Genomic DNA, 25,504 nt, shown 5'->3' with positions numbered 1-25,504 from the left:
TTTTATAAATTCTGATTATTAATTGTTTGTTTTTTTGCAATTTTTTTTGGATTTGGAGAGTCCCTGAACCTAGAGCCAAGTGCTAAATTCGTTTGTGGTTGATTTTTAAACAAATTAGTAAAAAAACAAACACCAAAAAATATTGTATCTAAAAGGAACCGCCGGCCGTGAGGCATTGCGCCCCGGTTGGTACGCTCCTTGCCTGCAACTTTGGCATGTCACTAGCATCTTTGTACTATATAACTATCATACTGACTTCTGTTTTTTTACAGCCTGGATTGCTTCAGCTCGTCTTGAAGAAGTAACAGGCAAATTACAAGCTGCTAGAATTATCATTATGAAAGGGTGTGAGGTGTGCCCCAGGAGTGAGGATGTGTGGCTGGAAGCATCAAGGTTACAGGTAGGACTATTGAAATATATGTGACACGAACTGGTCCATGGGGGCAAAGGAGGTATTTTTGAAAATTGAGTTACTGTAATTATTACATTATACATACAAGTACAGTAGGTTATCATTTACTGAAAACACCGAAGGTCTAGCATACTTGGTTCTAAAGCTATGAAGATTTTTGATGCCTATTTTCTTATGTATTTTTTTTTTTTTACTCCATATTTTTACCATTTATCTCAGTTTCAAATTTGCCGCCTTTGGCCCCATGGACCAGATTGTGTCACATATAACAGAGAATCCAGGCTCCATTCCATCTTTGTTCAGACCTTTGAGGAATATTTTGTGGTACTCATGTTTTGTTGGGTGTGCAATTGGAAACTAAACCTTAAAGGGGGTCTCCGGCAATCATAACATTATGCCTTATTATATGTTAGAAAAATAATTATCAAGCATGAATCACATGGTTTTATTTGAAACAAACTCATATTGACCATAAAAACGAATAAAAACAGTCGGCTCTCAACACACGATATTCAATAGCCTTTCATCAGAATTGAAACAATATTGCGATCATGACATGCCAGTTTTCTGCTTACATGCTATGGCATGGAAATTCTGCATTTCGGTCACTTTTTCTTTGAAAAGGGATGGGGGGCATTTATTATAGCATAACTAGAAATTTTGATTCACATTTTCTATTTTGGAGCATGGGGGACTGCTGCTTCATGAAACTTGTGTATATGAAACAGTGAATTTGCTATTTGCTAACATATAACAAGCAACAGGGTCAAGATCTATTGTTGCTATGACACATGGTTTGGGATTATGTAAGCTGGATTCAATAGCCTTTCATCAGTTACTTTGCTGGAGGACCTTTAATGATGCTTTGATAACTATTTTGATGTCTTTCAGCCAGGAGAAACCGCCAGAGCTGTTATTGCACAAGCCGTACGTCATCTTCCACAAGCTGTTAAGATATGGGGAAGAGCAGCAGAGTTAGAAACAGAAATCAGGGCAAAAAGGAAAGTGTTTAGGAAAGGTAGGTATATAATGATAATTATAGCTATACACAATTGTTTCCATACATCAATTATCACAAGCTGTCAAGGTTTGGCTGAGAGCAGCAGAGTTGCCAACAGAAATCTGATATCAAAATCATCCTAACAGGGGCGTCGCTAGACCAATATGATTCGGGGGATGTACAGTATGGTTTGCCGACGTAAATTTTTTGTAATTTGTTGGCTCAAATTTTTTTAGCCAGGACGGCGCTCAGAAATCTAAAAAGTGTGGGGGGGGGGGGGGGGGAGCTGCAAAAAAATTTTCAAAATATTTTTTTTTTTTTAACTAGTAACTACTATACCATTCACAGTAGGTCTATTACGTTACAACAACACAATTTCGTAACACATTAATCTGTTATATCGCTCTCACAATTTGCCGACAATCACACATACCGTTGACTACATTTGCCGACAGTCCATCATTTTCCCGACAGCAGTCAAATTTTGCCGACAAAATTGTGTATACCCCCCATACCCCCCCCTCTAGCGGCGGCCCTGCATCCTAATACTATGCCGCAGAGTTGCGATCATGGTAATATTATTTAGACATTGACATAATTTAGTTGTACATGTGCATGGAGGCACTCTGGCAGATGTCAATTTGCAATCACAAAGAATTGAGAAGGTCGCGTACTATGCACCGCGCCGACTACCAATGTGTCGCTAAATCAACTTATCAAGGGCTTAGGCAGCCAGCTGTGTAGGGAGTGTTTTACACACCCACATTTGTAAATACACACCCTGTTTTTGCCCACATGGTCTACACTTTATACACAAATCTTAAATTTACACACCCTGTTTTTTGATTTTACACACCCAAACCTTCAAATCCTGCCTAAGACCCTGCAACTTATTGTCAAGTGCGTTGATCAGCCAGTCAGCGCGATTGTTTATCTCTTCTGGGTGTATGCTTGTGTACTCTTGGCGCACAGCTCGGACCATGGAAGTAATAAAAAATTAACTTTATATATAGATTAAAATACAGTACTGTAAAAGTGAAAATGTTCAAACAACTACCATGAAAATAAAGTTTAACGATGTGCAACAAGTTAAACTCAATTTAACCTGGCTGAGAATGTTAATCGATCCCATGTTTTGTTCTCTGGGTCAGAGGTCAATTGTTATGGCAGCGTGTTTGTTTACTTGACCCGGACCAATGGGTATCGTCGCCTTTCGCGGGCTTGGGTGTGTTTCGTTGGTATTTTTCACTGTTGATTGGAAATCGGACATGACAACATCTAAATAATTTTCTTTGCGATCCTGATCCGCCAGTGATTGAGTGATATTCGGTAAGCTTAACTGCTGCCGTATTCCAACCATCAATAGTCAACTCATCTTGTACACGTACACGACAGAACAGTATTGTGGTACAGATTATTGAACTGAAGCTGATAAAATTATCAATCATGGGTCGGAATTCTAAGAAATCGAATAGACGACCAAGCTCTAATTTGCGCCAAGTAAATCGGGCGGCGGATAATAATATGGACAGAAATGCAGATCGCCAAACTAGATCACAGGCGCAAGCCATTAGGCGTCTGATGCCGACTGATAATAATGATAATAATAATGATAACAACAACGGGGAGAATGGTGGTTCTGTGTCAATGTCCCAAGTTCAGAATCGTGGACGAGGACGTGGTAGAGAGCGGGGAAGGGGCCGTGGTGGTCGTGGAAGTGCATCTAATGCTCCAGCTGCTCTAGGGGCCCCACCGCCAGAAGTCATTGCAGAACTTGAACAACAAGAACAAAATAATGAACAAGGGCATGTACAGCCAGCGGCGGTACATCAGCAACCAAGACCAATGGGCCATGAACATGTACAACTCCATGAACATGTACAGGGACAGGTAGAACATGTACAACAGGTGCAACAACCAGCAGTGCATCGTGTGATGGAGGGTCAACCGCCAGTAGTAGTTGGTCAACAACAACATGCGCAGCAGTGGCAGTACCAAAACCAAAACCAGGCTCAGGGAATGAATAACAGAATGCCTGGACCAAGAGGTGTAGCCGATCGGCTGTTAGAAGGTACATATGAAAATAATAGTAGTGCGATAAATGTAAATAATGCATTGCCATTGCCATTGATGAATAATGATGTTAGTATGAATACATGTACAGTACCAATGAGTATGAATAACAGGATGAATTTAAATAGTGCATGTACAGTTTCAATGGGTATGTCGTCAAACAATACCACAAGTAGCATGAATAGCAATGCATTGAATATGATGGGGAATGGGAGATTGAATGATCAGGTCATAAATACAATGAGTAGTGGTACTGGGGTTGGTGCAATGAGCAATAATGCATCTAATATGCTTCAGATGAATTCTATTGGGAATCGTAATACAATGAATTCAAATGTCATGGAATTGGGTTCAGGGACCGGTCATATTAGAAATGTAAGTGGTGCAAGCTCAATTAATACTGGGTGGAATCGGTAGTGCAGGGGTCATGAATATTCCGAGTACTACATGTATCATGTCAAGTCATGCTGCCCCAAGTGCAAATATGCACGGGCAAAGTAATAATCTGAATGTTTTCACAGGTTCAGTAGACCATATTCCTTGTACTCCGTATTATCACCATATGTGACTATGAATGATATCAGCCAACATCAATTAGGTTTTTCTCCTCTGGTATCAGTGTGCAGCCCATTAGGCATGTCTGTACCTCAGAATATTAAAACAAAAATTGTCAATGGGGATTATGTAGATTTAGCGAAAAAAAAAAAAAAAATAAGTGACCCCAGCAAGCAATTTGAGGATGAGCAGGGCATGGCACTGTCAGTCAACCAAAATGGGCAGATTATTTGGAAAAGCAATAAAGTAAAGAAGGTCATTACAAGTATACACTCGTGGACATCTGTATTTTTGGTATACAGCTCAGTGTTTTGGAAGCTCACCCTCACGCGGGTTCAGGAAATGCTAAAATACATGGATACGGTTAGAACTGCGGCATCTAGGTTTGGCGGCGGGGGGTGCCGATCGTATGATCAACACTTCCGCATGCGACAGCAAATGCAACCCACACGCTCATGGGCTATTATTGATGGGGAGCTTTGGGCATTATATGTTACATCACCAAGCTTCACCAGCCAGAGTTTAGAGAATAAGGGTTTCGTAGTTCGAGGGAAGCAAAGAGGGGGTTTCGGCAGTCATTTTCGATTCAGAGGACCATCTCGAGTCGGTTGGTCAGGAGGATTGTCAGGAAAACAAAAAATGCCCACAGACAAAGTGTGCTTTGACTTCAACAAGTTCGCTTGTGCCCGACCAGAATGCATCTACAGCCACAGGTGCTCTGGCTGCAAAGAGTTCGGTCATGGGCTTTTCAATTGCAAAAAAGCAAAAAAGTAGTCAAAGTAGGAAAGGTTGTAGCAAATCGCGCAATGATATATGCTTATGTTGCAAATATCCTTCACCAATTAAGCTTGAAGCTTTAATGCCATATTTGAAATTATATCCCGATAGAAAAGCAGCATCAGTGTTGGGTGAGGGTTTTCAATTTGGATTTAAATTAGGCTTTAAAGGGCAGAGGTACTTGAAAGATGCTCCTAACTTACAGTCGGTAGACTTGGAACCAGAAAAAGCTATGGAAAAGTTAATGAAAGAAGTTAGATTGAAACGTCTTGCAGGTCCTTTTTCAAGTTTGCCCATTTCTAATTTAATGGTATCTCCAATCGGCTTGGTGCCCAAATCTGAGCCCGGGAAAGTAAGGTTAATTCACCATTTGTCGTACCCGGAAGGTAAATCAATAAATGACGGAATTGACCCAGATGTGTGTAGTAAAAATATGCAAATTTTGATGTGGCTGTTCAGTTGGTGTTAAGAAATGCGGGAAGGCGCCCTCATGGCTAAGGCTGATATTGAATCTGCTTTTCGGCTGTTGCCTGTGCATCCTGAAGATTTTCAGTTGCTAGGGATGAAATTAAATAACCAGTTTTTGTGGACAAGGCTTTGCCTATGGGCGCCTCATGTTCACCGGCCTTTTTCAAACATTTTCCACATTCATTGAATGGGTGGTCAAAAAGGAATCGGGGTCAGATAAGGTCAGCCATTATGCAGATGACTTCATATTGGTTGGTTCGAATGACGGCAAGCAGGTCGTCATGCCAACGCCTTGTAAGTGTTTTCGAAGAGGTATGCGGAAAATTAGGCGTCCCCTTAGCGAAGGAAAAATCAGTAGGTCCGTCCTCAAAATTGACTTATTTGGGCTTAGAGATTGATGCAATAAAGCAAATTGTTTCGATACCTGAAGGTAAACTGTCAGACATTAAGAAAAAAAGTACAGAATGCGCTAAAGATGACACAGATTTCTCTTCGAGAGTTGCAATCTGTAATAGGTTCGTTGTCATTTGTATGCAAGGCAGTTGCACCGGTAGAGCCTTTTTACGGCGTCTAATTGACATCACATGTGGCATTAAAAACCATGGTGCAAGTTGAGGTTAACTGCTGGTGCAAAGAGGATTTAGAGATGTGGTTGCTCTTTTGGAACATTTCAATGGAACAACGATTATCCCGAACAAGCTTGGTTTATAGAAAGTGACTTACAATTATTTACAGGCACGCAAGCGGGAGATCGGGTTTGGTGGATATTTTAGAGGCAAATGGTTTCAGGGCAGGTGGCCAAATGCAAAAATCAAAAAAGCGATCTATAGCCTGGCTTGAGTTTTTCCCAATATTAGTGTCGGTAGTGTTATGGGGAGAGCAGCTTATTGGGAAGAGGATTATTTTAAGATCAGATAATATGCCAGTAGTCAGGATCATTAACAAACAGTCATCAAAGTGTCCTCAGATTATGAAACTGGTCAGATTTTTCGTACTCCAGTGTCTAAAACTCAATTTAGCCTTTTGCGCAAGGCATATACCGGGCAAGGTTAATGATATTGCTGACGCTCTCTCTCGGTTTCAGATGTGCCGTTTCAGAACAGTAGCGCCCAGGCAGGTGAGTGGGGCACACCGGTGCCAGACTTCCTTTGGGCGCTCTAGTGAGTGAATCTCAGCGTCTCTTACGTGCTTCATTGGCTCCAGGAACATGGATAGTGTATAAAAGGAATATAGAAAAATTTATAGATTTTAGAAATTGTTTTCAGTTAGGGTCAGAGTGGCCAGTAAGTCAGGACCAAATAGTATCTTACATATCGTTTTTATCAATGGAGAAGTGTGCCCCATCATCTATTAATTCATGTATATCGGCCATTGCATTCGTGCACAAGATTAATGGGTGGTCTGATCCAACAGCTTCTTTCCTCATTAAAAAATTGAAGGAGGGGTGTAGAAGGTCCAATCCTAGGATAGATTGCAGACTGCCAATTAGCCCGACTATGTTAAAAAACATTATCGAGAAACTGACATCAACATGTAAATCGGAGTATGAGATAAAATTGTTCAAAGCTGCTTATTTATTAGCATATTTTGGTTTTTAAGGGTAGGGAATTTACATGTGCAAGCACGAATGGGGACACAACACGTATGATAGCAGTTGATGATATTGCAATCAGAGGGTCAGATATGTTTGTTAAGATAAGAATGTCAAAAACTGATCAGAGGGGGGCTTCAATACAGCTCAAAATTGAAAGTTCATCACACAAAAATTTGTGTCCTGTAAGAGCAATGTTAGAATATTTGGAAGTAAAATCAAATGGCAGTGGTCCATTGTTCACTCATTTCAGTGGAAAACCTTTGACATCATTCCAGTTCACGCACATGTTGAAAGAGGGCGTGAAGTTATTAAACCTATCCCTTCCTCCTTTAGTTCACATAGTTTTAGGATCGGGGCAGCCACGGCAGCATCCATGAGTGGGTTTTCAGAGAGTATGATCAAAACAATGGGGCGATGGAAATCATCAGCATTTCAACTCTACATAAGGCCGCAGCGCATGATAAATTTTAACTAATATGATTGAGGAATTTGTTACAGGTCCAACGCTTGTGATTTTCCAAGTGTCCACTTGGACATAATGATGAGTGACAAACTTATGTCAATGATATATTGTATTTAATGACAATTATTAACAAATAAATTTATGTTAATTTCAGAAAAGGAGATGTAAAAGACGGTCATCATCTGAGATGGCAGGCTAAGAGTATGAGTTTGGTAATACAAAGTAAATGTATACATGTTAACTGGTAAAATTTATATTTGGAGTCTTTAGGTTCAGAGGAGAAGAAGTATTCAACGCCACCTTTGGGTCATCGCCAGCTAGGCTGTTGGTCATCGCTAGCAGAGGCAGATTGAATAATTCTTTGTTTTCTCTTAGTTTGGTATAGATGTTAATAATCAAGTGGTATACCCACAGAAAACACGAATAGCTGCTTGCCGTTTTGTTCTGTTTTGTCCTCTGCAGGCTCTATGCGTACGGGGGTCATAGGCGATAGTATAGTGTTTCGGGCCGTTCAAAAGAATACGCAACTGCATGGCGGTGGACAGGTTAATTGGTTCGGCAAACCTGGGTCCAGATCACGAGGACTAGTTGGTAAAGTGTTGTTTCAAATGAAAAGAAGGCCATTCCTACAACTCTGATTGTCCACGCCGGCACCAATGATATATTGTCTACCCCAACATGGCAAATCCGAGAGCGAAAAGCTACAGAACTTACAAGGTTTAAGAGAAGTGTTACCAAATACCAGGATAATTTGGTCGGATATTTTGGTTAGGTTGGGTTACGAGAAGAAATAGTAAAGGGGCTGGAAAGAAATGTCAGAGAAACATCAACAAGTATGCACATGGGGTTATTAAGAAAGAATTGGGAGGAAACGCTCACATTGTAGTGCATTCGGGAATTTTACTTCCTCTAGGCGTAATGAGCATGGCAGACCCATCTATATGTATGATTGTGTACACCCATCAGATTTTGGGCTCCTTGTTTTCAAGCAAACACTTTCGAATGCCCTAGTTCACTTCAATAATTCACCCCAGTCGATAGTTTATCCTCCAGGTGCGCTAGGGGAGGATTATTAAGTACTTACATGTACATGTAATTTGACAACAAGGTGAACTAACAAGTTTTAGGGGGGGAGGGGGGAGGGTTACGCAAGGTCCTTATAAATACAAGTAACTTGTGTGGGGTTTTGATTTATCTATGATTTATTGATAATGATATATATGCACATATTATAAAATGTAACATTAATAATTAACAACTTATCCATTGTAACTTCAGGTCCCACGCCTGTTGAGTCTTGGGCTACGTTGTCTGGGAGCAGTTGACCTGTATTCACCCTTGTATAGTACCTTTATTTATTGTTAATGTTCCAGCCATGATTTTGTGTGTTAATGATCAAACAGGGTTTTGGGTCCAACGCCTGGAATTTAAGCTCTGGGTGATGGCCACCTGCGGCAAGTTTTGATCACGTGTTGTCGTATGGAAAAATTTATTGCGGCATGGCGTTGCGATAAAGTGGATAGTCGGTGCCCACTGGCATCTCAAAATTTCCGATCTAATTTAAATTCTCTTTGCGACTCTGGCAATTGTGCCGCTAGGGTTTTGGGTTGGGGCAGTCACTCAATTTTGAGAATATCTTTTATAACACGGCTGAGTTCATAGGTACGGGTGAGGTCTGATCAAAGTGAAATAAATTGGTTGTCGTGTTTGATTACCAACATGCAAGCAAAATGTTGCGTCCTTGTGCTTTTTAAGTTCTCTGTCCGAGGGTAATAAAGTTTAACGATGTGCAACAAGTTAAACTCAATTTAACCTGGCTGAGAATGTTAATCGATCCCATGTTTTGTTCTCTGGGTCAGAGGTCAATTGTTATGGCAGCGTGTTTGTTTACTTGACCGGACCAATGGGTATCGTCGCCTTTCGCTGGCTTGGGTGTGTTTCGTTGGTATTTTTCACTGTTGATTGGAAATCGGACATGACAACATCTAAATAATTTTCTTTCCCACCGCCACTCCCTTTGCGGGCATATAGGGAAGCTATGTAAGAAAGTTAATTACATGTATGTGTAGCAGTAAATTAAGTATGTGTCAAATTTAGAAGTATAATTGTCCCTGAAAATAATTAGTTATGAAGGAGAGCTTTAATTGCTCATCATAAATGGAAAATGTGTGCATGTGAATTAAAATTGAATTCACTTTCCAGATTAACGCTGCACAAGAAAAATATTTTATATCTTCAAAGATGCACAGTACGTGAATATGTTTTCAACATATGTTTTAAATAAGTGCTTATTATACCAAATTTTCATTAGTATTTTATAGGAAAATCACAGATCTTCAAAGATACACAGTATTTTAGTTCAAATATTCATTGATGGCAGTGGTGCATCAATATCAAAGCCTTACATGCAGGTACAGGTGTCATCAAAGTTATAATAGAGCATGTCTTCATGTATAAATAACAGAATGCCTCGTACAAGCGACAAAAGATGGGGTTTTGATTTATCTATGATTTATTGATAATGATATATATGCACATATTATAAAATGTAACATTAATAATTAACAACTTATCCATTGTAACTTCAGGTCCCACGCCTGTTGAGTCTTGGGCTACATCGTCTGGGAGCAGTTGACCTGTATTCACCCTTGTATAGTACCTTTATTTATTGTTAATGTTCCAGCCATGATTTTGTGTGTTAATGATCAAACAGGGGTTTTGGGTCCAACGCCTGGAATTTAAGCTCTGGGTGATGGCCACCTGCGGCAAGTTTTGATCACGTGTTGTCGTATGGAAAAATTTATTGCGGCATGGCGTTGCGATAAAGTGGATAGTCGGTGCCCACTGGCATCTCAAAATTTCCGATCTAATTTAAATTCTCTTTGCGACTCTGGCAATTGTGCGCTAGGGTTTTGGGTTGGGGCAGTCACTCAATTTTGAGAATATCTTTTATAACACGGCTGAGTTCATAGGTACGGGTGAGGGTCTGATCAAAGTGAAATAAATTGGTTGTCGTGTTTGATTACCAACATGCAAGCAAAATGTTGCGTCCTTGTGCTTTTTAAGTTCTCTGTCCGAGGGTAATAAAAACTTGTACACTTGTTAAAGGAGGATTTCGTGATCCTAGCATCCTCTTTTTATGACATTTTTCAGTAGATATCCACGAAAAAAAGCTTATTGCCAAAATTCAATTGATTCCGTTTTTGCATTTTCGAGTTATGCATGATTATGTGTATTACACTGCCCCATAGGCCACTGTTGTAATTTTGTACTGGTATGCCAGAACAAAATTCAAATTTGACAATATTTTTGCTGAACGAATTAATCTGCAAGAAATTTTTGGTACATAAACATTATGTAGCTAGAGGTTTCCAGTGGTATAAAAATCTCAACTTTTGAGAAAAGTGGGGGGGAAGAGGCTGTGGATCATGAAATGCCCTTTAAAAACCCTCAATCAGTAACTATAGTATTAGATAAAAATATAATAGTGTTGATTTATTTGAATTATTTCTTATTTAAAGTTCACTTTCAACTTATGTTTCTTGTGGCAGCTTTGGAACACATTCCCAATTCAGTGAAGTTATGGAAATCAGCCATTGAGTTAGAAGAGATTGATGATGCCAGGATATTACTGAGTAGAGCTGTAGAATGCTGCCCTACTAGTGTGGAGGTAAGCATTGATACCAAAGGCTTTGGGTCATACAACATGGGCTATTCCAGATGAAATCCATACATCTTCTATGGAAGACATGACCTTAATCTTCTACGCAGGGAGTCTGAATTTCAAATGGGGTTGCCTGAGTCGGTGACTCCAATTCCAATTTTCTGGAATATGCTGGCTATGAAATTAATTTTACCCTAGAAACGGATGTTTTTTCTTACTTTTTTTTAACAAGTTCATTGTATAGGAATGTTAATTTCAACTGTGGGTTTTGTTCATTTTGAACCATTCATATGAAAAAAAAATGATGTTTTACTCACATTTAGGTGTGAAGTGTTATCTCATCACATCACACTTGTTTCCTTTTTTATAGGCAACAGGAACCAACGTAGAGGTTATATTCCGGTCTGAAACTTTCAGACAATATTTTAAACATTAATAACATCACAAATTCGCAACAAACCCAAATTGTGAAAAAATCACCCCCAGGTAGATTTTTGGCTATTTCTCCATTTACGATCCTGCCCAAAAGTGTCTCCTTTTGACATGACACGTCACATTTTTTTTATGAACTATTACAAAAATAAGGTCAAAGCCAAGGTGGCATGCAGGGACTTCATCACTGTAGGGGTTGATTTTATATGTAGGACTTAAAGCATTTTCAAAAGTCTGCTTAAATCTCACAAACCGACCAGTGTTTCCGTATTGAAATTATGCGGTATCCTAGGTCAATAAACATGAGTAGTATTTAGTATTTCCTAGAATAGCCGTAGCATATAAAATATTATTGGCAAAATGTTTGTGTGATGTGTGTAGAATTCCATACTTCATAATCATTCAATTATGTTTTCCTCCCCAGTTGTGGTTAGCACTAGCCAAATTAGAGAATTATGAGAATGCTAGGAAAGTATTAAATAAAGCCAGAGAAAACATTCCTACTGACAGAAAGATTTGGATCACTGCTGCTAAGCTGGAGGAGGCCAATGGCAATAATGTCAATGTGGACAAAATTATTGACAGGGGTAAGTGGAAGTATCTGAGAATACTGTAAAAGTGGACATTTTTGCACAATTAATTTTTCCGCACTTTAAATTTGAGCGCCTAAGATTCCTTTCATTGACCTACACCAATACGAATATATTCACGCATTGTTATTTTCACGGTAGCAGCTTGAAAAGCAAAAAGCCTGAAAATAAGATTTGTTCTTCCTTGTTAAATCCTTGTGCTATTTTAAGCATGTTAATTTATTGTTAATTCCCCATGACTTTGTCAACAGCAATTACATCATTACGAGCCAACATGGTTGAAATTAACAGAGAGCAGTGGATTAAGGATGCGGAGGAATGTGAGAAGGCTGGTAGCATAGCTACATGCCAGTCTATTATGTAAGTACAACATGTATGATCAGTTATTGTGCATGTTTCAGTTAGTCATCAATGATAAAGTAATAGGAGTTTCTGCATATGTGACCAGTTCCGATATATCGCGATATTAAATCCTTATCGCGATAACGATATATAGAAATAGTGACAGGCGATATACATATAATTGGTCTCCCATCCACTCAGCAGGCCACAATCAACGAAATGTTCAATGTGCATGAGGGCAGCAGTGGTCTCCCATCCACTCAGCAGGCCACGATCAACGAAATGTTCAATGTGCATGAGGGCAGCAGTGGTCTCCCATCCACTCAGCAGGCCACAAGCAACGAAATGTTCAATGTTCATGCAATGCAAAATAGCGGAAACCACACACAATAATGGCAGCAAATGGTTTCATACTGTTTTTAATAACGTTATTAAAAACAGTATGAAACCATCAGCTGTTTTGAACGATGGCAGTAGATTGAATAAGTATGTTTTGTACTTGTTTATTTGTATACTTGTTGCTTCACTGTTTGCCGGGCCGTTTTGCACCCGTATACCAGTGAACTTCTGATATGGCATGCATGCATGCATATATGGATAAAAATATCTTCAGATGGCGATATCGTGATATGTTTTAGGCCACAATATGCGATATGCGAAAGACTAACGATGCCCAAGCCTAGTTCCGACAAATCCAAGAACAAGTCACATTTTTGACATGATTTGAATAAAATTGTAAACATGGAACAGTAAGCTTTAAAATAATACCAAAATCGAATGTCAAAAATGTTGTGTAACTCTTTTCTTCCCAGCAGGATATGATTTTTGTGTGTGTTTGTATTTTGCTGTTTTTTTTTCTTGCCTGAGATCAGTATGGCTCTTAGTAATTCTTAGGTTTTGTATGTTTTCTTCTTTTCATAAAAATGATTAAAAAAATTATAAACAATGTAATGGTGAATACAAATGGACTAATACTGACCTTGTGTTTGTTTTCTTAGTCGTGCTGTTATTAGTGTGAATATAGAAGATGAAGACAGAGAAACAACGTGGACTGATGATGCTGATAGTGTGAGTAGAATCATATTTGCATAAAGTGATAAGACTTCCAATGTCTTCATGTGTTAACCCCTTGAGAACTACCTGCCGATTGGCCAAAAAGATGTTTTTCATTATCAATTGGACCAATCAGCAACATTGTTAGAATAATTTCACCACACAAAAAATTGGGGTGAATGATCTGCAAAGCTCCATTCTGATTGGTAATTGAAGTGAAGATATCATGTAATTGACCAATCAGAGGAAATGTTAGATCAGCAGGTAGTGCTCATGGTGTTAATCGCAATATTATAAGTTGTGCATATGGTGATTGCAGCCATCTTGGATTTGTGGATTAAGGGAAAATACTTCAAATACTACATAAATATTTCAAATGGTGATTCTTCATTATAAATAGTAGCATGTTGGACTGTGTGCAGGGAGGGTAATCCCCAGATGTGGCCTGCGCATAGGAAGGGATAATAGAGAGTAACATCATCAGGCATGAGACTTTTCAGGCTTTTGTCTGAATTCAGGCAGTTTTGTTGTCCAAATTTATGCATTTTGATTTATTTTTAGCCTGTTTTGGGCGTGTTAAAGGCAGAATTCACACGCTTTTTCAGGCAGTTAAAAAAAAAATTTCATGCCTGGATCATGAATACTGCACTTAAATCCATTTGCTTCTCATTTTGTTGATTAAATGCATGTATTTTGATGGAAATAAATGAATGTGAATGAATGAATACAAAGAAGTTTTGAGTAATTCATTGCTGTGAAATATCTGTTATCATTCATCAAGTACTATATTGAATATGGTATGTGTTCTCTTTGTTTAGTGTGCAGCTCATGCAGCCATTGAGTGTGCAAGAGCCATCTATGCCTACGCACTCACCGTATTCAAGAGTCGTAAGAAGATTTGGTTGGAGGCCGCTTATTTTGAAAAGAATCATGGAACAAGGTAAGATTGTAGCATACAGGCATGAGAATTTTCCATGCTTTCGCAGGATTTCCTGCTTTTTTGTGGTCCAAATTTCCGCAATTTCAGCCTGTTTTTTGGCCTTTTTAGCCTCATTTCACTCGCTTTTTTAGGCTTTTTCAAACTTTTCAGGTTTTTTCATGGATGATCATTCTCATGCCTGAGCATAAAGCACTAATGTGTTTTGTACTTGAATGCTGTATCTATATACTATACAAAAGTTCAACAAATTTAAAAAAAGATAAATTTTTGCCACAGCTTAGATTAAGCTTAGGCTTAAATATTTAAAAAAAATGTTTGATTGGCATATATTTCTATATAATTAATAGAAATCAGGGTTGATCAGTTGGGTTTATTTATTTATAAGTGTAACTGGAAAGAAAATGGAGCAAGGTACACCAACTTGATGTGGGGAGTAAAATAGACAGTATGCCGAAGGAGTAGGACAAACTGTAGGCACAGAAGTTGGTTAAGTTTGATAGCTAAAAGTTAACCAATTTCAAGGCCCACAGAAGTTTTTAACCAAAAAAAAACATTCCCAAGGACATTATTATGTTATAAGTAGTACATGTAATTTTCCCCTGTTCCTACAATATTGAAGTCTCCATTATCCCCCATCGCCTTTACAGGGAATCACTGGAGAGTCTGTTACAGAAGGCTGTTGCTCACTGTCCTAAAGCTGAAGTATTGTGGTTAATGGGAGCTAAATCAAAATGGATGGCCGTAAGTAACTCATATTATTGTGATTGATATATGTGACCGTCCACAACGAAACCAGTGTAAAGTTGCACATTTGAGTATCTTAGATTTTGAATTGGCTAAAATCCCCATAAAACAAGCTTTAAAATGGTATATCACATGTCACAATTGCTTGTAAACTTGGTACTCAAAATTCAATATTTTGCCTTAAAATCCTTTGTTTTCTATTGAATTTTATTTGGTTTATTGATCCATATCTCTGAATGTGTACTGGCGACTTTACACTGGTTTTGTCGTGGATGGTCACATATTGTATCATATCGTTGGGTCTATTACATAGTGACAGATGTCAAACCTGGGGTGTTTTACATAGTGACAGATGTCGATTGCAAATTTATCAAAAAATTGACATCAGGAAAACGTTGAGCAGGTGACTTTTATTAGGCATAGATTATAAACTTGTCATTTTTGTTCAGCAATTCATATGTTAAAATGTTGTAAAATCGTACATCTCACATATATGTAATAGATAGGCAAAGTTTTCCGTCACAATGGATTTCACAATATTTGTTGAAATCTCAACATCCATTACTATGGCTTTTACCGTATTGTTCAGATTCATCGGTATGCAATGGGCTATTCCAATTGAAATCCACACTACCCCTGTGGAAGATTTTATAAATATTTTCCACAGGGGGAGTATGTGTTTCAAATGTAATTGGTCAAAATTAATCATTTTGAAACCCATACTCCCCCTGTATAATGGTTTTACCTATATCTTCCACAACAGGAGTGAGTATTACAAATGGTAGTTGGCTAATTGTCTATTCCATTTGAAACTCATACTCCTACTGTAGAAGACTTTGGCTAAATCTTCCTCGGGGGTAGTGTGAATTTGAAATGGAATAGCCCAATGCACCTGTATCTTTAATATTTGTTATTAATTTGATGATTATCAGTCATTGAATGCATGTATGAACAGGGCTCATTATAATACAATTTCAGGCATAAATATACCCTCAGTTCAGTTAATGAAGGTACAGTTTGTATACAGACACCCTGTATAAAATTTTCTACCTTATCTTGTTTACTTATTCTGTTGCAGGGAGACGTGCCAGCTGCTCGTAGCATTCTAGCCTTAGCCTTCCAAGCCAACCCTAATAGTGAAGAGATCTGGTTAGCTGCCGTCAAACTTGAGAGTGAAAACAATGAAGATGAGCGTGCCAGGAGACTGCTGGCAAAGGCTAGGAATAGTGCACCTACTGCAAGGGTATGTCATGAATTTAGGCACAAAAGGCAGTAACAAATGCCATGTGCTGCTCGTTCATATTTTATCACTTTTGCGATCTAAATTTTCACCCACGGCCTTCATGGGTAAGCTTTTGGTGACCGTGTTTGTGTTGGATATGTTTTGTCATAGATCGTACTAACTCTGCACGAAGACCTCGGAGAGTGATTGGCTTCGTACCTGTAAATTGTATAGGTACTTACATCCCTCTATCTCACTTTCTTTACAGGAATGTTGTGAGTTAGAGCCATGATAATATATGATTTGATCAAATTTTAATTTTGTTATTCTTTGCCAAAATTTATGAAGTAATATTAGTGATAGCTGTCAGGAAGGGTTTCTGTCCATTTGAAACCGAAATAATGCGGTAAAATGATACCACACACATATCTTGGCTGTATATGACAATACAAAATTACTCCGTTGTCCTACAAAAATAACAAACTTGACAGATTCTAGTTAAGTGTAAGTTGGGACGTGTGTAAGCCTTACAAATATGCCAAAAAAATCAAGTTTGGAAAAAAAAATTGTGTTAAAAAAAATGGTACATTACGGTTTTAAATCTTCAGTTGAAATGTAAATGTCTGATTTTATATTTTTGATACCATTGTTGTTGTTTTTTCAGGTGTGGATGAAATCGGTTAAATTGGAGTGGCAATTAAATTGCATTGACACAGCTAAGGCACTGCTGGAACAAGGAGTGAAGGAATATCATGACTTTGCTAAGGTAAGGAGTGTCAAAGGTCAAATTATCTTCAGAAATGTACAATGAGACCTAATTAGGTCTCATTGTAGGTCCCATTTGTTTTATATGAGCTGCGGTACAAGTGTACATTTGTTTTGTGGTGCACATTAGTTTGCCAATTGAATTTTTCCCCCAATTTTTTTTAACCAAAAATATCAGCAAAATATGTTTTTAAAGTATTGATTACCACTATTAATTAGTGAATATTTTTTATTATTATCGCAGTGTAAGTTATAAAAGTTCCTCAAGTTTGATTAGGATTACGTTAGCAACCGCGATTTGAACCACTGCAAAATCCAACATGGCATTACTCTCAACTTGAGATGAGACACGCTATTTTATATATATTGAGGGTTCAGAACCAGAAAGCTGTCACTATGACCAGCTCTCACAAAATGAGCATAAAGTTGGCTCCTTGCTTTCACTGTTGTGCACAACTATCTCATTTTGGAAAATGGATCTCATTTTGAAAATCATCTCAAATTGGATAGAATTGAGACCCAATTTGAGAATGAATTTGAGTACCAATATGAGATCCATAATCACCCAATTGGTGCTTAATACATTGGTGCTACCAAATGTTTGTCATTTCATGGTTAAAGAAGTTGGGGATCACCAAAATTGTATTTTTGACAGAGCAAGGCTTAATTACTCCGGGGCAAATTTATGAGCATTCAGATTTTAAGCTTGTGAGATAATCTGATGCTTTAAATAATTTGAAAACATTCTCTTGATTTTTTGTTTTGGAAAGGAACAAGAAAAACATTTTTAGATCAACTTTACCATATGGTCACCTTGTGTATACTCATGAACAGCAATTAAACCCATACTTGACCATGAGAAGTCTAGACACTGGTTCCATACAGTACCATACTTCACCAACTATAATAGTTAGTAACTTTGGATTATATCTCAATTTGTCACTCAAATTGGATCTCATATTGGATCTCAAATTGCTTCTCAAATCTATTCAATTTTTTACAAATATGAGATCCATTTTCCAAAATGAGATACTTTTGAATATCAGTGTTTGGTCTTCAAAAAAATAATATTTCCTCCACAATGTCTTTTGTTTCTATTGAATTTTGACATGATTATTGAACTGTATCTTCTGTAGTGCCCTGGTGACTTTATTCTCATGTTGTGGGAGCAGGTGATTGTGAGTTGAGGCTTTCTGGCTCTCAACCCTCGATATTATTGGTTTGAAATGGTATAAAATACCATGTTAATCATGTGAGTACAATGTTGTTTATTTCTTGCTTCCTTGTAGTTATGGATGATGAAAGGTCAGATAGAAGAACAACTTGGAGACAAAGAAGGGGCCAGGAAAGCATATCAACAAGGGGTAAGTTAGTTACTTTGGGGAGCCTTATTACAATTATTTGGGAATTCAAAATTTAAAATTTTTGAAATATTGCATTTGGTAGGTTATTCTCTCACTTGAATTGAATAAACAAGATGAGTCCTCCTATTTAGTCATGTTGAATGGTTTTTCTTTTTTATTTGTTTGTTTCTTAAATGTGTACATCCATATCAAAGTGATGCACTCGTCGGCAACTACCTCTTTCGACATCGTTTTGATATGGATCTACACAAATAGGTCATAGAAAATGGCTCACTGATAGTGTCTTGAGATCAAATAAATATGCATCTCCTGAAGAGGAAAAAAAGTTAAAATTGAAACATTTTTCTTTGTCTCATCGTTTCTTTGTACAGTTGAAGAAGTGCTCTCGGTCTGTTCCTCTCTGGTTATCTTCATCAAGACTGGAAGAAAGACTAGGCAACCTTACCAAAGCCAGGGCTATCCTTGAAAAAGCTAGACTCAGTAACTTACAATGTGCAGATCTTTGGTAAGTCTAATGTAGCTAGGTTACATGGGGGTAAATTGGTTAACTGAAAGAAAAGCTAGGTAACTTAACCAAAGCAAGTGCTATCATTGAATAAGCCATACTCTTTAATGTGCAGATCTTTGGTAAGTCTAATATAGGTTACATTGGGTAAATTGGTTAGACTGTTATGAAGACTGGAAGAAAAGCTAGAAGAAAAACTCGGTAACTTACAAGCTGAATTAGAATTTCATACACCTTCTGATAAAGATTCAACCTGAATAGGGTGAGTTTCAAATGGAGCTGCCTAATGTGTTCATTCCATTTGAAATTCATACTCCCCCTGTGAAAGATACTTCCAAAATCTTCCACGGGGTAATGTGGATTTTAAATGGAATAGCCCAATGTACAGGTGTCTGGTATATTTTACAACCCCAAACTGTAACCCTAACTCTGAACCCTAACCCCTAACCCTGTAATACAAGCTATATCAAAATGATTGGTACCCATGCAGTTTTCATAGATAATGGCCGAGTCTGACATGTCAAAATTCAGATCCAAATAATTTATAGATTTATTGCCATAAACTATACATTTATTGTGGACATTTCTGAGAATCCAAATTTGCATTGGTCAGAGGCAGGCTTTTACTAAACATCAGAATTGATGGGTATATCAATCATTTTAATAGATCCTGTAGTGTGGCAGGTATATTCTAACAGTTACGTGTGGTATGGTATTTTGAAGTGAAAGCAGTAACCTTCGGCTAGAAATAGAAAGCAGGAACCTTCAGCTAGAAATAGAAAGTAGTTTTAAAATGTTTATTTCATATAAATTATTAATAGGTTGGAAGCAGTGAGAGTTGAAGCCAGAGCCGGTAACAAGAATATAGCATTAGCAACCATGGCTAGAGGTGAGTAGTTCAGCATGTTTTTGTATAACTAAAAGCCCAAATAAAAGCAATATAATTGAAGCAAATCTTGGTATAATTTGTCCAGTTCGTAAATGGGAGACTTGTGACCTTGTGGATTTATATTGAGTGACATGTGCGCAGCACCTACGCAAAGACTATATTAATGCACATGCACAGTAAAGAACACCAAATAATTTGTGCTTAGGCCAAAAAAAGATTGTTTTGCTTGTCCATGTCCGACCGATCATCCCAAACATTGCGACTGAAAAACCTTCTTTTTCTTGGAAATGTTATTTTTAATTCTTTTAATATTTTCAACAATTATCCCATGTCGAATTAGTCTGTCGAAAAAGTTGTCCGACACAAAGAAGCTCAAAAAAGTGTTCTTTTCTGTGTCTCAAATCACGAAGTTCATATTTGCCACCGTCGGATATATATATACCTTGCAACAGGATTAGAATGTTTAAAAAAATAATTATTTCAATATTTAGATTGACTTAGTGGTATGATAAATTCAAGAAGTGTGTACAAAAATTGATAAGAATTGGAGCATCAGATCATCATTTGGGGGGGCATGGGGGGGTAAAGTGAATTTCAGGGGAGGGGCAAAATCGATACATTTTGCACAAAAATGCCACACAAAGTGGAAATTAAACGTAATTTTGGGGGTTTTGGCTCAAAAGTGGGGCAAAACTGGCGGGGTGAAAGAAAAATATTTGGAATGCCCCCCTTGACCTCCCCCCATAGCGCCGCCACTGCAGATCATGCCTCCAGTCTGTAGGAAGTTGTAGACCTGAGTAGAGTGAAAAAAGCATGAATGTTGGCATGCTGGTTACTTTCGGACCCACCCCCAAAAAAAAAAAAACCTTTTTACCGAATGACCAACCAACTGACCCATCTATAAAAGGTGGTCTATGTACAAGAATTATTTTTGGTTATAATAAGTAAAAACAAATTAATATGTGTATATTTGTTGCTGTTATCTGTATAGCAATCCAAGATTGTCCAGATTCAGGCTTACTATGGGCAGAAGCTATCTTCATGGAAGCAAGACCGCAACGTAAAACCAAGAGTGTAGATGCCCTCAAGAGGTGTGAACATGACCCACACGTATTGCTGGCTGTGTCAAGGTAAATGCAACCTTCTTGCATGAATATGGACTGATAATCTGGTTCACTAAATTGCTTGTATAATTAATTAACTCCTTTATTGATTTAATTTTTTTTAAATTTATATTTATACTAATTTTTCTTTAACCAGGGTAGCCCCTTCAGTATCTGCAGTCCCAGAACAATGCCAAATATGGATTAAAAGACCTTTGACCTTGGATGTACAACAGCATGTTATGATCTAATGGGAAACAGTGCACATCAACAAACACCATTTCTATCAAAAAGGCAACGGCCGATATAATTTGAAACCACATAAATTACTAGAGTTGGTTCTTCTCTTGGATTTGGACCAAGCTTTAGAATATCGACTGTTGCGTTTTGAAATAAAACAAACCAGAAATTTATCACCCATTGTAAAAGATATGGCACATGTACCGAATACATGTACATACATTATTGACCTTGTGGATTTCCTGGCCCAGCCATGCTAACCACATAAGGAGATTATACGATTAACCTAGTGCAGCTATTGTCATAGCAGGGTATTATTATGTAATACTCCTGATCCATATTTGGCGCTCTCTTGGACTGATCTGGTACTGGTATTAGTGTGTTTGCATCTACAACTTCATAAAACCAAAGACATATTAATTAGACTAAAAAGGCCTGTTTGCACAAAAAATCTAGGCATGTCTAACTTCAAATCTGCTCTAATCAATGAGGTACAACAAAGAATCAAAGAGTACCAACTTCATCATGCTTGCTTGTCACCTATGGGAAGCAAAATTGTGTTTTTGTTATGCGCAATGCAAATTATCCAGAGGTGCACTATTTTGTACTCCATGGGTGACAAATACACCTGTTGAAGTCGATACTCTTTTGTCCAAATCAGATTTTTGTCTGCAAACTAGGCTTTTTTTTCACATATTTTATATTTGTAACAGGTTATTTTGGAGTGAGCGTAAGATTAATAAAACAAGAGAATGGTTCAACCGTACAGTGAAGATTGAGCCTGACCTAGGGGATGCTTGGGCATACTTCTATAGATTTGAGATACAACATGGAACAGAGGTAAGAATATCGAATCTTTGGTATGGAGTCAAAAGATTAGGGGGTCTGTGCTTTAGTTGGCTCACTTTTTTTGTTGAAATAGTACTCTGAAACACAAGCAAAAGGACTGCAGCTTGGCAAATTATATTTTGATCAAATGTAAGTAAATACACATCATATTATATCTTGAGATCTAATGGCAAATATGCACAGTGCCTGTGTTTTAAAAACAACCAGATGAAAGTGAAAAACCCCATGTATATAGATTTATTAAGAAACAACAGAATAAAACACTGGATGACAAAGTATGTTATTTGTGCTCTGAACTAGGCTGGTTTTTACTAACATTTAACTCTATATCCATCATCACATAACAAATTCATACAAAACAATTATGATTATGGAGCAGTCAAAAGGCCCCTAGAAAAAACATACATGAAAATTACTTTGGAAACTTGGGAGCCTCAAGCCCCGGTCAATAAATCTTGTCAATCAGCGCAGAATAATACATGCATGCGTCATCATGACAGGACTAATGAACGATAGCCAAAAGCCTCCTCTTACAAGATATTATAATATTATTCTACAACTTCACCATCACACAAGAAGCAAGAACAGTGTTCATATGTAATCTATTTACAATATGATATTAAATGCTTTTTATATTGATTTTGAAAGTGTATAATTGGGCTTGAGTTTTTGAAATCATCAAAAACAAGAGTTCCAGTGTAACGATTCAACAGTTTGCACACAGACTGATCTGAAACGACCTTATAATTCATTGTTTGATTGTAGTTTGAAAATTTTACATCAGCAACCCTCAAATTGACCTAAAATACCTCTCAGATCTATATGTCTCCTGTAGTCCTATATTCTACTTAATGTAACATTTTGCTGTCAGCACCAATTGTAAGTTAATGATATATATATACATGTATCATATAATATAAACACAAGATTTTATAACATTTCACTACACAGTGTTTCCCGCAAAGGCGATCTTGTAAAATAGCTCTACCATTTATTGGTATCGAGCATTCTGATACATCTACTTCTTATTCTATTACCCCCACGACCCATTATTCAAAATCGTGCACTGTGATTTGTTGAAACATGTCACGTGAGAGCCCATTATTCTGCAATAATGGGTCAAGCGCCGTAACACATTCTAAACACAGCATTACGCTTGGTTACGTGTGCAATATTTCCGCGATACGCGCTGTCACTTACGCGTACTCGCTCCACCTTGAAGTAAACAACTTAAAATATTTGTGCCAAAAAATGATATTTTCTCTTTAAATTCTCTTTAAATCGCACTATTTTCTGGTAATAGAATAGAAATAAAGGGTGCAGCATTATCCTTTACATCAAATAATGTGTCCTCGGCAGTAAAAGCGTTTAACTTATGGGTTCGGCTGCGCCTCACCCATTATTTACATTTTTACTGCCGAGGACACATTATTAAAGCCTGAAAGTTTTGACCTGTATTTGATTTTCGTTTCTTACAGGAGCATCAGGAGTCTGTGCGGAAACGTTGCATAGAAGCGGAACCAAGACATGGAGAAAAATGGTGCACGGTATCCAAAGATATTAAGAACTGGAGAAAAAAGACAGCTGACATCATACCTATTGTAGCTGGTATGATGAGCAACCAGTTTTAACTGAACTTGATGATTTTGGAGTTCCACAGGGTTTCATCCTTTGTCCTTTGCTTTCATTTCTATCTGCCAGAAGAATTATGGCATTTATTGTGTGAAAGTATCCAATGAAATCAAGAACTGCAGGGAAAAGACTGCTTACATCGTGCCCTTTGTAGCTGGCTTGATATATGCACCCAGTTTTAACTGAACTTGATGATTGGGAGTTCCACAGGGTGTAGCCTTTGGTCATCTAGCTTTTATTTCTATATGCCAGAAGAATTATGGGATAATGAGTGGCAAATAGTGACAAGATGTGGAAAACATATGCTACACTTACAACTGAAACTGGTGTTTGGGAGGTACTCTGTGTTCCACAAGCTTTTATATCTATCTGCCACAAGAATTATGGTGTTTATATTTTGTGACAAATATACCAAAAAGTAAGCGGCAAATTGTTAATATAACATGCCACAATTTCAACTGAACTTAATGATTGACTGTTGTCCCACAAGGTGTTATCTGTGGTCCTCCAACTTTCATTTCTATTATTATAGTGTTTGCTATAATGCTTCTCAAACTGTCAAACAAATGGCACAAACTGGAGAGCATTAGGCTACAATTTGACATGGGCAAGATATTGCTCGCACCTTTTCCGATAAAACCTGAAGCGTGAAATAATTTCAACTATCGTGTGCGCATAAAAGTCCCTCTTCAGCATCATGTAGAATGTGAAGTTCTGATGTGTACATGTAGCAGGCATCATAAACTACGATGAACTTTCGACGGTCAATTATGGATGAGAGAGGTACTTTTGCCAAGGATACTCAATGTGCAATCAAATGTGTGGTGGTATGTCTTGTGTAAGAGACTGACTTGTGGGAGAGGTGATGCATAAACAAAAATGTTCTGTAAAAAAAATTTAACTGACGAAAAATGACGAACTTTTGATAATTTCTTTCTATTGGTATCTTATTGTGAAAAACCAAGTAGCTGAGGTGTTAGCTCAATATGCTAGGAAAATATTTAAACCAATGACTCCATGTTCACATCAGCTTAATAAGCTGTATTTTCGTGCAAACGAGTACCATAATTCATGACATATCTTGTCCACCAGTTTGGGTACTATTTGACCCCTAGCTTTTCCGATCTGAGGAAATTTCAAAGTAAGTGTTGGTTTTCAATACGAAAACTGACAGGTAGGACCATAGTGCGACCATTTATTATATATAGTAAGCTTTGTAAATGAGGATTTCTAAATAAATAAATAAAATATGGAGGCAATAATATATTGCCTGTAATTAAATGTATATCAAAGTACATTAGATTTAATATGCTGTCACTAGAATATATCTCACCTGTTGGCAGCCAATATGAATGGTACCAGTATGACTACCCCATAACAGCTCCCCATAACAGTTTACACCTGGGTGGAGAAGGACAAGGGAGACGAATGTCTTGCCCAAGGATATAACATACCGTAAAATTCCGTCTACAAGCATATATATGCCTCTAAACGATTTTTTTGAATTAAAGAGACAAGAGGCAGACACTCTCCATAAAAACATTATTTGGAGTTTGAACAACGTCAAAAAAACCCTTAGCTGTAGACAAAATTCTATGGTATTGGCCCTGGGATTTGAATCAAATTCAGGGACATACCGGGACAGAGGAGGCCAAATTTACATATCACCCCGGAGTCCACAGTAAGATATGGTTCACCGGAAACGGTCAAAATATGTACAATATTTACAAAGATCCCATAATTATTCCATTTGGTCATGTTATACAGTAAAAACTGTATAAAACACAAGAATAATCATAACATTATATGTACTGGTTAAAAGGTTGCC

General features: G+C 37.6%; 1 protein-coding gene across 1 annotated transcript in view; it reads left to right on the top strand.

The window, feature by feature from the left end:
* The window catches only part of LOC140162406 (pre-mRNA-processing factor 6-like), a 40,409-nt gene extending 15,773 nt beyond the window's left edge, over positions 1-24,636 (top strand). Inside the window, 16 exon segments of the mRNA XM_072185609.1 lie at positions 273-400; positions 1,304-1,430; positions 10,894-11,012; positions 11,863-12,025; positions 12,280-12,388; positions 13,369-13,438; positions 14,242-14,363; positions 15,011-15,104; positions 16,186-16,350; positions 16,994-17,095; positions 18,384-18,458; positions 18,830-18,963; positions 19,785-19,852; positions 20,844-20,982; positions 21,909-22,035; positions 23,523-24,636. Coding sequence (XP_072041710.1) covers positions 273-400; positions 1,304-1,430; positions 10,894-11,012; positions 11,863-12,025; positions 12,280-12,388; positions 13,369-13,438; positions 14,242-14,363; positions 15,011-15,104; positions 16,186-16,350; positions 16,994-17,095; positions 18,384-18,458; positions 18,830-18,963; positions 19,785-19,852; positions 20,844-20,982; positions 21,909-22,035; positions 23,523-23,675 — 1,895 coding nt within the window. The 3' untranslated portion in view covers positions 23,676-24,636.
* The last annotated feature ends 868 nt before the right edge of the window (positions 24,637-25,504 follow it).

The sequence above is a fragment of the Amphiura filiformis genome, chromosome 10 (genome assembly GCF_039555335.1).
Source record: "Amphiura filiformis chromosome 10, Afil_fr2py, whole genome shotgun sequence".
In the NCBI taxonomy this organism is placed as follows: Eukaryota; Metazoa; Echinodermata; class Ophiuroidea; order Amphilepidida; family Amphiuridae; genus Amphiura; species Amphiura filiformis.
The sequence above is the reverse complement of the archived record's forward strand: the minus strand, read 5'-3'. Positions and strand labels throughout refer to the sequence as shown.